The sequence below is a fragment of the Tremella mesenterica genome (assembly GCF_000271645.1).
Source record: "Tremella mesenterica DSM 1558 unplaced genomic scaffold TREMEscaffold_6, whole genome shotgun sequence".
NCBI lineage: Eukaryota > Fungi > Basidiomycota > Tremellomycetes > Tremellales > Tremellaceae > Tremella > Tremella mesenterica.
Genome location: NW_006711230.1, coordinates 28,063 through 40,802, shown reverse-complemented (window position 1 = coordinate 40,802; position 12,740 = coordinate 28,063). Strand labels below are relative to the sequence as shown.

Here is a 12,740-nt window from a genome sequence, read left to right as displayed (position 1 = left end):
TTGGCGGAGAAACCCAAAGTCCCGGCTAAAGCTGCTTTGGTGGGTCTTCTCACTGAGTCGAGAGACCTTGTGAGGAAGTGGAACTGACGTTGTTAGGTAGGATAAGAAATGTTGGTCATCAACAACATTCGAACTCTAGCTGCGGACCTATGTCAACAAGTGGGTTGCCCCCTTTGTAGATGTGAGTGTGAAGGAAGGAAATTAACGAGATAGTATAAAGGTGGTCATCCAGGTACTGTCATGGGTGCAGCTGCCATCGGCGTCGCTTTATGGAAATACGAAATGCGTTATAATCCCACTAACCCAGAATGGTTCGCAAGAGATCGTAAGTAACCTGTTCTCCAGACCCTAACAGCTACTCTTCTCCGTCTATCTGAGTGAAACTAAAGAGGATAGGTTTCGTACTATCTGTCGGTCACGCTTGTCTTCTACAATACCTCATGCTTCATTTTTCCGGATATTCCGCTTGGACGATGGACGTGATTAGAGATTATCACGCTCCTAAACCTCATGTTATGGCTGCCGGACATCCCGAAATAGAATTCCCAGGTGTAGAAGTCACCACTGGACCTTTAGGACAAGGTATAGCCAATGCTATCGGTATGGCGGTCTCTGGCAAAGCTTTGGCCGCGCAATACAACAAAGAAGGGTTTGAAGTGATACCGGGGAAAATTTGGTGTATGACAGGAGATGGATGTATTCAAGAGGGTGTAGGGCAAGAAGGTGAGTTTGAATATGTGTCTTCGGGTTGCGAGGGGAAGAGCTGATGAATTTAGCTTTGTCGATGGCCGGACATTGGGGGTTAGATAATTTGATCTTGATCTATGACAACAATCGAGTTACGGTAGATGGAAATATCGACGCTTGTTTCACTGAAGATACTTCTGCAAAGTTGAGAGCAATGGGATGGCATGTTATCGATGTTTATGACGGATCCAATGATGTGAGATCCGATGGCGTTCTTTAACCTCTCATTGCACCTCCACTACCCTCTCTATCTTACATCATCCCAACTGATATCTAACTTCTCATACCTAGGCTTCGCCCTCTCTGTGTATCCTGCATGCCTGTCACGAATATAAGATCTTGTACCTGTAAGAAGGAGATAGGTTTTGAGGTGAAGAATATCTGACTTACTTCCCAGTTGACCGCTATTGTCAAAGCATTCGACCAGGCAAAAGCATACAAAGGCAAACCTATCTGTGTCAACATTCGTACTATCATAGGTCTCGGAGCTGAAAATCAAGGAAAACATAAAGTTCACGGTACAGCTTTAGGTGATGATGGTGTCGCATTTGTCAAATCTGCTCTAGGATTCGACCCTACAAAGAAGTTCTTCATCGACGATAAAGTTTACGACTATTTCGCTGAATGTAAACCTCGTGGGGAGAAATGGGAGAAAGATTGGAACGAAATGATGGAACTTTATTCTCAAAAGTATCCCACGGAATATGCCGATTTGAAACGACGGATGGAAGGAAAGTTAGCCGAAGGATGGGAAAAGAAAATTCCGACTAAAGATGAATTACCTCAAGAGGATCTAGCTGCGAGAGTAATTAGTAAACTCATCATTGGGAAACTCGCACCTGGGGATCAGAGTGTGATGGTTGGTTCCGCCGACCTTTTAGAATCATGTCATGTTGATTGGCCTGGAATGGTGGAATTTCAAAATGTAAGTTCTACTCACTCACCATATTGCCATTCAACTTTCCGGGGTAAAACACAGTGGGATAATGAAAAGAGATGTGAGGAGGGATCCGAGAACTGACTCGTATAGCCCGACCACCATGTCAATAATGGTAATTGATTGGGACAACAAATCCGATATGGTATTCGTGAACATGCTATGGTGGCTTTTGCCAATGGTATGGCAGCTTATCATAAAGGATTATTCCTTCCGTACGTCATCAACTTCTTCTCTCTGCTTGGTATGGAGAATTGATAATATAGGATATCTGCTACTTACTTGATGTTTTGGTCTTATGCTGGTGCTGCTGTTCGTATGGGATCTCTTCAAAATCTTCGTTGGATAGGGATCGCTACTCATGATGGTTTGGGAGTAGGGGAAGATGGTGAGTTCAATTAATCTTATTCCTACCCACCTACCCCATTCATTTCAACCTCTCGACCTTCCGACTATCGAGTGTTATCCCTGATATTCTCGGCATTTCCTCAATGCCCTCTCTTTCCTCTCTTCGAACTTGACCATCAGCACTTTCACAGTCATAGTCATGTGAGCCAGCATCGGTACAAACTCCTGACTATGCGACAAAATGCTGAAACTACAGGTCCAACTCATCAACCAAAAGGTCTACCGATGTTTTCCGAGCCGTACCAAACTTACATTTCCTTCGTCCAGCCGATGCAGAAGAAACGGTCGGTTGTTACATAACGGCGATCAACTCACTGTCAACACCAACCATTTTAACTCTATGTCGTCAACCTGTTCCTCTTCTCAAAGGAACGAATCGATCAAAGATACAATTAGGAGGATATATAATTCATCCTCTTATCCCACATCAAAATCCAAAACTCACTTTAGTAGCTACAGGTTCTGAAGTTTGGCGTGCAGTTGAAATATCAAACAATTTACCTTATCAAGTGAATGTTGTTTCTATGCCTTCAATGTCACATTTCGATAAACAATCACCGGAATATAAAGAAGAAACTTTGAAATTCAAATCTGGTTTAGTATGTTCTATTGAGATTTACGCTTCTTTAGGTTGGGCGAGATATTCTCATGCAGGTTGTCATATGCATACTTTCGGTATGAGTGCACCTTATAATACTTGTTTTGAACATTTTGGATTTGGGGTGGATAATTTGACAAAGGTGATTGGTGATTGGGTGAATAGGATGGAAGGGAAGATTCCACAGGTTGGAGAATTTGAGGATTTGTTATTGGGTTATGCCGAGTGAAGGGATTGACAGTATTCACTGTACGTTGGTACAGTGTCTGGGTCTATACATAGTGATATGATGATGGATTTTTCGTAGTGATGTGATGGACTTTGATAAAGATGTTTATAAGTTGTGTGAGGTCAAGCAAGGAGAAGTGATGGATATGATGCAAGTGGTAATTGTGATGACTCTTTACTGACATTTGTCTTACGGTGTTCGGTGTGCAACTACCAGACATCAGGATGTTTGGGTGTTCCAGACCTTCTCACATGACAGACATCCGTGTCACTATGATTGACTATTGCAGCCTGCACCATGAAGGAATACTCAGTTTCAAACGACACCTGTCAACCCGGACAATGAGCCCATTGAGGTCATCCACCGTTCTATCTCAATGGTGCAAGATGTGTAGGCAGAGTAAACCATGAAGAAAAAAGTTGAGAATTGGACATGAAATCACTGGCTCATTCACATTTACGCCAAGACCATTTATAAAAACTTCATACGACAACGTACACTATATTCTACCCACCTGTTCAACCAGCTTCCCCATTTAAAATCTCACCAATAATCACATCATCCCTCTTTACTTCATCACCCCAAGATAACCCGTTCACAGCTTCCACCCTCGCTCGTAAGTTTCGCTTGGAAGGGTCATACGCCAAGATGAGCATACCGGATGAAACTAGGAAATCAAATATTCTTCCAGATTTATTGACGTCAATTTTCATCATCCGTCTGAGTGTCAGCTTGATGATAACGAACATTGTCCGTCACCAAATCGTATGTCTCTACGCAGCCTTTGTCTAACGGAAAACCAAATCCAGGCCTGGTAAGAGATTTGATGAGATCAAATTACAGGTGGAAGAGGTATAAGGAATATGATTGACAAGTGTAGAGGGAAAATTCAACTGACCTGGCATCCCGTCGCTTTAATTGACCCTTCCGTCTCTCGTTCTCCCGTATATACATCTCCTTTATCGTCAAATAAGGCTTAGGTAATACTCTCAAACTCGAACACAAGCTCTGTTCTTCTGTCGATAACAAATCCAACGAAGCGGCATTGGCTAAATTCAACGGAGCACTTCTTCTTACATTCCCTGGTGGACCTCTTGTGTGATCAAGTTGAGGACCTCTTTTCAATGGATCGACCCCAGGTGGTGGTGTACCGTGTAAAAATCTATGTTGACCTGCGTTGATCCGAGCTCCAGTGGGCAGGGATAAAACGTCTTGACGAGGAGCTAAAGGTCGATAACCTGCTCGTGCGGCTTTAGCACTATCGTACGCTTCAGCTTCGAGAGCTGTGGTTATTCCCATTCGACGATACTCTTGTAATTCTGCTATTCGTTTACGTAATAGATGTTCGACTGTTTATCAGCGCGTCCTTGTGTTTTGGGAGTTCAATATGATGCAAACGTAGAGACAAAGTGCATTAGTTAGAATGATGAAACAGACTTACAGAGAAGACCTTCGATGAACAATTCATAATCTTGAGAGGTTTGCATTTTAGCAAATGCTTTATATCTCTGTACCAATTCACGTTCATCTTTCGGTCTCTTTCTCTCTTGAGCTTGGATCTGTCCGTCAGATACGCAACAGGAGTAATCAGCTCACCTTCTTATGTTCTGTTAATCCCCGAGTAAAGATAAAGTCCTTGGCTTCTTCTCTCTTGTCCAATTTAGAGAAATATATATTCAATAAAGCCAATTTAACCTCCAATTCATCTTCATCCTCCACATCTGAATCTGGGTCCGCTCGACCTTTGCCCTTGATGTCCGTACCGTCGACTACTGACTCTGATTGTATCTCGTCCGGAGGTTCTTGCTTGACTTGCACCTCACTTTCTCCATGTTGTTTCAAACCTGTATGCTGTCCTTCGCCCCCTTGGTCTTCCGCATCGGGCAGTCGGGTGATCTTGGCTGCTGGTTGTTCATCCCCTCCGTATTTGAACACCAGACCAAATTCCATATCCTTCACTACCATCTCCGCGTCGTTCTCCAACTCATGTTCGAATTCCAGCCGACCGGGCATATAACCTGCTATTTCATGATTGGTCGGGGCAGATACCATAGGTGCAAGGTTTGTTCCTGCTGGGATAGCTAATGAATGAGTTGTTGTGGTTGCGTTAGGACCTGATATGACTCACCATGTGGTTTCCGAAGCTCCTCTATTCTCTCCTTCTTTCTAGCTAAAAATACATCGGGGTCAATATCAAATGTCCTATCCATGGGCTATTAAATCAGCTCTCCTGCAATATAACAATCAACCATACATCGCAATCCTGATTCAGACACAGCTCTCAAGCGACATTGTGTAAGACTCACAGGCATAAACTCTCTTCTCCTCTTCTTCCTCTTAGGTCCTTCTTCTTGCTCTATCTCCATATCCACTCCTTCGTCTCTCCAACCATCATGTAAATCTCTCCCATCCTCACCAACTCCAAGATACACAGTCCAATAATGTTTCTCACATTCTTCCTTCGTTCTAGTCCCCACATGAGCCGCAACCTCGGCCCAATTCCCTAACCCATTGGTTATCAATCCACTGATCAACAATAGCTCTTCATCCGCTCCCCAATCCTCTGTGAATATCGGATAAGCATGTTGTTCGACAATCTTATAAGGATGATCATTCTTATGTCTCAAACCTTCCCTTCCTTCAAGGAAACATGAAACACATAGATCCACTTCCTCACATTCTAGAGCTGCACAATGTATCCGAACCGTATGAGTGATATCAGAAGAACAAAAATCACAAGTATATTTGATTCCTGGTTCGGCTGGTAATCTCGTATCCGATTTATCGGGGTCGGCGCGATTACGCCTTTGGGTGACTGTCATACCTATTTGTATAGGAAACCCGAGGCCGGATGTGTGAAAGATTCGTCACGACTCGATTGATGATGCCGGCACGGAAACGGGATTGTGACACGTGGGAAGAAAGTTGAGATGTGAAGAATGATGATGTAACTAGTGACTGTTTACGTGTGAGGCCGAAAAAGGGATGATGAATGTGGTAAAGGAGGTTTCTTGGTATTGGCGCGACTTGGCCGAGGTGGACGAGAGGGTTGGTGGCGAGCAGCCTTCTCGCGACCCTCAACAGACTTATCTCGTCATGCCTAATGATATTCTCAACTTCTGCTTCTTCTCCTCCCTTCTCTGTCCCAGATAAGTGTATGATTGTCAATGTAGACTAAGGCACAAACGGTAGATATGAGAACGAGAATTAGGTTAATTTGGTGAAAGAGACGAGAGAGGTTCGCGACGAGATGACAATCCCGTCGGAGGAGTCAAAGCGGCATCGGCCGATCTAACCCGGCGTTATAAATTCATACCTTTCATGTGAGTATGTGGCATTTTTATAATTCCGGTCCCGGACCGACCCACCGTGGTCACCGGCAAAGTACCGAGGCAACAAAGTGAAAGAGATTCCATCCATCCTACTTCGTCCGTCTGCATGTTTGCTGGCTCGTCTTACAAGCATCTGTACAGAAGTCTCGGAGACCTTAGAAGCTACGCGACCGAGCGAAAACGATCTACGGGTAAAATGTTCGACACTATCGTACTTGGTGCAGGGTGGAGTGGGGCGGTGACAGCGAGGGATCTTGCCAAGAAGGGATATGCCGTTCTTGTGCTTGAAGCTCGGGATAGGGTAGGTGGAAGGGCCCGGACATGGGTAGGAAAAGGAGATACTAGGATTGATATTGGTTGTTCTTTCATACATGGGTACAAAGAAGGTAATCCCACTGGGTATATCGCCAAAGAGTTGAATGTGGTCAGTACCATCCCTCCGAGTCCCATTCCACACCCCCACGTTCAATATAGCGATGTGTCGTCCTCACCAGCTGACTTTCAGCCTGCACACCTTCCAAAACCCAGTGAAAGTCTGATTTACGGTCCCAATGGTAAAGTCTCATTCTATCCTCTTCTCCCTCGTACTAACGTTCTAGGTCCATTGTCAAAAGCTCAAGCTTCGAGTCTAACTTCTGCTCTATCTGCCGCTCAAGCAGCTTACAAACTTCCTCATCCATCCCCACCCCCTACCGCATCTCTTGCCTCAGCTCTTTTATCCCCTTCTTCTCCCTTATTTACCACCTCGACCACTCCCGCCCCATCGTCCGATCTGAATAATACCAACCCTGCCAACCCTTCTCTCCCATCGTTGGCAGACTCGACTCCTGCCACTGAGCTCGTAGATCCACAATTGGCCAAGGGACTAGCTAGGACACTCGAGCTTCCATTAGGCGTCAAACTAGAGAAAGTTTCGTTGAAATGGGCTGGATGGGAAACAATCACCAATTTCTCTGGATCCGATGCCGCTCCTGAAGGTGGCTATCAATCCTTGGTCGAAAAAGTCCTCGAGGATGCTAAATCTCACGGAGCCAAAGTCCTTCTTAACACAAAAGTGATCAGTATAGAGAATACAAACGAAGGTGTCAAGGTGATCACGGATGAAGAAATTTATCAAGGAAAGACTGTCATCTGTACTATTCCACTGGGTGTTTTGAAAACTCTTCCCGACGATTTCTTCCGTCCCTCTCTACCTACCAAGACAAGCGAAATCATTGCCGGAACTCATGTAGGTTGTCTGGAGAAATTACTCTTACGTTATCCTCATGCTTGGTGGCCAAAAGCGGAAGAAGTTGGATCATACACTTTCCTACCTACTTCTACAACCTCTCTCTCCTCGACTTCAACACCGAAGGAGATCTTCGAGGCTTCTTCACTATCCACAGCTTCTTTCGCTACTGGTAGTTTACCAGGTCAAGAGCCTATATTACTCACGTATCTGTCCGTGGATCCCGCGACTTTACTACTTAAACATCCTCAACAGGAGGTTGCAAAGGCTTTCCACGAGTTCTTGAAAGAACGCTTCGGAGTGCATGAAGAAGTTCCAGAACCGACAGAAGTGATCATGACCAATTGGCTCACCGATGAGTATGCGAGAGGCGCGACAACCACACCGAGTATCATCAGTGAGCACGGGGAAAGAAGCCCGATGGACTTTAAGGAGTTGGGACGGCCATTATGGGGAGGTAAACTCGGGTTTGCAGGTGAACATACAGAGATGGAACATCGGGGAAGCGTGGCCGGAGCGGTGATCAGTGGACAAAGAGAGGCGGAAAGGGTGGATAGGTTGTTGAAGCTTTGAAGTGCGTGATGGACTACTGCAATGCAATGTGTTATTGTGCTTGACTTGGAAGATATCTGGAAATCTAGGCAATTTGGGAAATATATAGAGGATGATGCAAATATTGATGCATGAGCAAAGACCGAGAGTGCTTATGCAGCGATGGTAACTTCGACTTCGACACCAGGCTCAAGAGCAATGGAAGTCTGGACGTTAGTGAACTCACATTGATACTTTTATGGTTCCATCCCGTGGAAGTTGCGAGGAGAAAACTCACAATCTGTTTGACCACCTCAGCACTGGAAGTCAAATCGATCAAACGCTTGTGGATGCGCATTTCGTATCGATCCCAAGTTTTAGAACCTTCACCACAAGGACTGTCATCAGTATTTTTGTCCTTTCATCGTCACTTTGTAATGTCTGTGCAAGGCTACCCTTTTCGCAACCTCATCCCTTCAGCCGATGAGGAAACTGAGACGGAGGGTGGATGTCAAGAGCGGGACGGTGACTCATCTATTGTAAGGGTGTGGGTGATGGATTTGAAGCGTAAACCTAAATACGGGGACGGGTAGAGGGGTAGGAAGAAAGTTGAAACGTACGTTTTCCTAGTAGTGTGCTTGAGTACCTTAGTGGGGAGTCTGACGGGACCTTTGACTCTGAGTGAACGATCTTTGGCACGATTGATAAGATCTCCACAGACTGATCATAAGCTTTTTACCACCAACACATTCTTCGTCTTGATTGCCCATCCCATACATCCACTCTTCCTTCCGTAACTTCAACACTCCCAGCTCCTTACGTCTTACATATATGCCCGACACAATCATCTCGCTACACGGACAGGCAACGAGGATGAGGAGTATGAGACGAGAAGTAGCGAAGGAGAGATTAATTACTCACATTTCTCCAACGACTTGACTTGAGTAGAAGTCAAAGTGATCCTGATCTGGTGCATCTGAGCACCTCCCGCACCGGGTTTCTCAAGGTCATCTTTATAATCCATCTTGTCTTGTGTGCTTTTCCTACTGGAAGATAAAAGATTGAAGAGAGGTAAAGAAAGAGTATATGAAGGGCTACAGCGACTCGGTATTGGACCGGCAAAGTGACTGTAGCTGAAGAAAGGTTCAAAAAGAGGCCAGGAAGTGAGATGGTGAGTTTCGGAGGAAAATGCCGTGAAATGCCGATGTGTGGCGGAAATGACGAATGGCCCTGTCTACGTATTTGTTCGTTTTGACAAGTTTTGACAAGTTTTGAATCGATCAGTCTTATCTTGGATCTTGCAGAAGAGATCAACGACACAAAATAGCAAAGAGAAATAACACAAGAAGAAAACATAAATAGAGATAGAGAGAGGGGGAGAAACATATTGGCGAGTGAAAGAATGGTCCGACTCATCACCCATAATCTACTTTCATGTCATGTTAGTGAGTATCCTCTCCCTCCTCTCGTCACCCCAATTCCGGGGTATTTACTTTGGAGTGTATCGCGTATTTCTCGCTAGCACAACTACGGCTGAATCATCGGAGGAATCAAAGTGTGGTATAAATAAGAGAGACGAGTGACGAGGGAGTAACATCTCTGAAAATGCACAGCTGATCAAGAAGAAAATTGCACCTCTAATAACTTCCCATTGGTATTTAGCGAAGTAGAACTCGTAGTTAGACCCGTCCCTGAGAACCAGGAGTTTTTAAAGAGGTTTTTACCAAAATTAGAATGGGGAGCATTAGTAGAGACTGCTAGATCGGTGAGTCTTCATAACCTATAGGCCTACCCCGAAAAATCAGATGGGGGATGGAATGAAGAAATTCGCATCAAAGGTCACACCAATTGTAAAGATTGGACTATCAAGTCAATCTCATGGTCAATGGTGGAACGTTATCGACAGAGGTTGAGATGATAGTTTGGAAAGATGGTGAAGGATTATGATTTTCTGATTACCAGCTCGGAAACGAATCTCTTCCCCTAATACAACCCGAAACTTTGACGGACGATCAATTGAAAGCATTACATCATGTTTTACTTGAATTACATGTGGAACAAGGTAATATGACTTGTAAAGGTTGTGGACATGTTTATCCTATATCAAATGGGATACCTAATATGGTACGTTAATTTCATCAACCCCCTTTTGTCCCTTGTCCTTCTCTTCAACGCTATCAAAGTCGTTCCTTCTCAACAGCTAGAATAAAACGATAGGATCGGGTCTTTAGCTAAACTTTAGTTATTGGCCGAACATGAAGTAGGAAGATGATCCTTTTCTTTCTTCCCATTACAATATCCAGTTTTAAATAGAATATCATGCATTTATGTTGTATCAACGATATCCATACCCTTGTGTAGGTCCGTATCCTTGTGAAGGAGGTCTACCTGTATACCCTTGTCCTTGTCCTTGTCCGTGATTCATTTGACCACTCGCAGGTCCAACACCTCCTGGTCCTGCTCCATACCCCGCAGGTGGAGGTGGATAACCACTTCCAACTCCAACTGCTCCATATGGTGTTGCGTTAGATTGGAAAGGCGGTCTGAAATCTCCTGTTGGAGTATTTCGATATCCATCGGATGAAGGGGTAGAAAGACGAGCTTGATCGTATCTCAATGGAGGTTCTTCAAATCGTCTAGGTGGAAGATCATCAAATCTATTTGGATTTTGAAGAGGGCGACGATCGTTGTGACCTCCAACACCACTTGTTCCCATCATACCCCCACCCATACCTCCAGATCCATACGATTGTGTAGGAGGTTGAGGTAAAGAATTTACTCCAAAACCAGGTAAAGTAGTTGGTGTATTTGAAAATCTAGAGGAAGGTGATGAACTTGTCTCCCTAATTTTCGCCCCTACAGATCCAGCAAGATTTTGTAAAGTTGATAATCCTGGTAAACCTCCTAATCCAGGTAGACCAGCTCCAACGTTACTTTCTTCTTCCATGGCTGTACCCCATTTCCTCTTGGGAACATGTTCGATTTCAGCTTGTAATTGCATTGCCTTTTCTTCTCCCACATGCCAACGATCTTTTTCTTGTCCACCGGTCGGACGAGCTCTACACCAAAACCTAGCAGTGAAATCTTTACTTCCGGAACATAAAAGATGACCGAGGGGATGAAAAGCAAGGGAGAAAACACCATCTTCATGTGCGGACTCTAACATGCTGATGGGTTTGGACGGATCAGGAGAGACCAAAGACCAATAAGCTATGGCTCCTGCCGCATCACCAGTGACGAAGAGTGATGGATGGATAGGATGCCATTCGATTGTGTTGATTTCTTTCGTATGACCTTTCAGAGGTTCAAGTTCGCGGAAAGTACGAATGTCAAAGAGACGGACGGTGGAATCACCTCCTGCTGTAGCGACTAGATGACCGGAAGGAGACCAGGCACAAGTGTTGATGGTTGATTTGTGGGAGTGTCTATTGTCAGCATCATTCAATCTTTCACCTATCTGATATATGAAAATCCGCTGATTCCTGATACTTTTGTCATCTTCTCTTCCGATTGATCATCCTCTCCACGGTCCCGCCACTAACAATGAATCCTGGTTTGAATCGACCCGCGTGATAGGACCGAGTAGGCGGTAAGATGGGAATGGAGACTTAACTCACAAAGTACTCAAATCCTTCCCCGTCCTAGGGTCCCAAAATTTGACCAACATATCTTTACTTCCACTGACCACTAAACCTTTTGAAGGATGCCAATCAACACATCTGACATCCCATCCATGTCCACTCAACACCTTCTCCTCCTTCCCTTCTCTATAATCCCAGATCTTGACCAATCCATCATCTCCACCAGTCACAAACCTCTCATCATTCGGACTCCAAGAAACACCATGACAAGCCTCTCTATGTCCTGCAAACCCATGAATGTTGGTCAAATGAGGAGTGAAATATTTGATCATTCCTAATCTGTCGGTCGAGACGAGTGCTTGACCATTATGAGAGTATGCCATTGCTCTTATTGAATCGTCATGTACTTGAGTGATAGATTCATAATTGAATGACGCTCCGTTCCAAAGGGTAAATTGTCCTTTATCATTGCCGGTCAGAAGACGACGTGCATCAGGTGTCCATTTTACCACTCTAGTCGGGGAACGTTCTTTGTTGATGGATGTATGTACGAAATGATCACATATCGAAGTGGAGGGATTGGTTCTATGTGCAGCGGGAGGGAGAAGCTGAATATGAGCTATGAGGGCGAGGTCACATTTTGATTGCAATAGAAACAAAACTGACATTGATGATATCTGACGGATTCGGATGAATGGTAGGTAGGACATCAGGTATGCTTTTGAGCTTTGTCAGCTACGAGTCAGCTTTAAGCATTTCACGAAGATCATGCTGAAGTTGGTGAATTTCTTTCTACAAAAGGGTAAAAAGAAAACCGTAGATCGTAGATCGTAAACCCACCTGACGCCATTTGACCACTCCGCTGGTGAAATCGACGGTTCTTCGAGGTTTGTATCTCGCCCTCTTCCTCTCATCATTGGCCAGACGTGTGACAGCTGCTTGATAGGAAGCTTGTTCATGCACTTCTTCATTATCGGGATGATTTGGCTCTAGATATCGGGAAGGATGCCAGCTATCTGAAGGTCGAGAAGGACCCGCGACAGACATGTTCAACACAGAGGTTTGAGAATTTGTCTGTTGCGCGTCAGAGTGTTTTGAGACGAGACGAACCAGTGTCTATGCCGATCCGTGTAGAACTGATGGTACGAC

At 44.6% G+C, this 12,740-nt stretch overlaps 6 protein-coding genes across 6 annotated transcripts; 3 read left to right on the top strand and 3 right to left on the bottom strand.

Moving 5' to 3' along the window:
* Positions 1-108: 108 nt before the first annotated feature.
* Positions 109-2,919, top strand: TREMEDRAFT_68833 (uncharacterized protein; the record flags this gene model as incomplete). The annotated part of the gene is made up of 9 exons (XM_007005109.1): positions 109-159; positions 214-325; positions 397-723; positions 777-943; positions 1,145-1,672; positions 1,742-1,745; positions 1,875-1,899; positions 1,951-2,072; positions 2,330-2,919. The coding sequence occupies 9 exons, from the start codon at positions 109-111 to the stop codon at positions 2,917-2,919; spliced, it is 1,926 nt and encodes a 641-aa protein (XP_007005171.1).
* A 518-nt stretch (positions 2,920-3,437) lies between these two features.
* On the bottom strand, positions 3,438-5,741 carry TREMEDRAFT_31549 (uncharacterized protein; the record flags this gene model as incomplete). Its single annotated transcript, XM_007004897.1, has 7 exons — positions 3,438-3,639; positions 3,818-4,268; positions 4,361-4,478; positions 4,516-4,640; positions 4,683-5,000; positions 5,048-5,132; positions 5,226-5,741. 7 exons carry the CDS (start codon positions 5,739-5,741, stop codon positions 3,438-3,440), a joined length of 1,815 nt encoding a protein of 604 aa, XP_007004959.1.
* Positions 5,742-6,357: 616 nt separating this feature from the next.
* Positions 6,358-8,052, top strand: TREMEDRAFT_31161 (uncharacterized protein; the record flags this gene model as incomplete). Its single annotated transcript, XM_007004844.1, has 3 exons — positions 6,358-6,675; positions 6,757-6,805; positions 6,851-8,052. The coding sequence occupies 3 exons, from the start codon at positions 6,358-6,360 to the stop codon at positions 8,050-8,052; spliced, it is 1,569 nt and encodes a 522-aa protein (XP_007004906.1).
* A 90-nt stretch (positions 8,053-8,142) lies between these two features.
* On the bottom strand, positions 8,143-9,126 carry TREMEDRAFT_39240 (uncharacterized protein). The gene is made up of 4 exons (XM_007004900.1): positions 8,932-9,126; positions 8,631-8,730; positions 8,309-8,408; positions 8,143-8,237 (listed from the first exon to the last, which is right to left on the bottom strand). The coding sequence occupies exons 1-4, from the start codon at positions 9,032-9,034 to the stop codon at positions 8,184-8,186; spliced, it is 357 nt and encodes a 118-aa protein (XP_007004962.1). The 5' UTR covers positions 9,035-9,126; the 3' UTR covers positions 8,143-8,183.
* Positions 9,127-9,412: 286 nt separating this feature from the next.
* Positions 9,413-10,282, top strand: TREMEDRAFT_31192 (uncharacterized protein; the record flags this gene model as incomplete). The annotated part of the gene is made up of 4 exons (XM_007004850.1): positions 9,413-9,455; positions 9,636-9,775; positions 9,973-10,134; positions 10,253-10,282. 4 exons carry the CDS (start codon positions 9,413-9,415, stop codon positions 10,280-10,282), a joined length of 375 nt encoding a protein of 124 aa, XP_007004912.1.
* A 777-nt stretch (positions 10,283-11,059) lies between these two features.
* TREMEDRAFT_31214 (uncharacterized protein) lies at positions 11,060-12,638 on the bottom strand (the record flags this gene model as incomplete). Its single annotated transcript, XM_007004853.1, has 4 exons — positions 11,060-11,435; positions 11,628-12,199; positions 12,258-12,326; positions 12,432-12,638. Coding segments are annotated over 4 exons (1,224 nt in total), but the record flags the coding sequence as incomplete, so codon positions are not given.
* Positions 12,639-12,740: the final 102 nt, after the last annotated feature.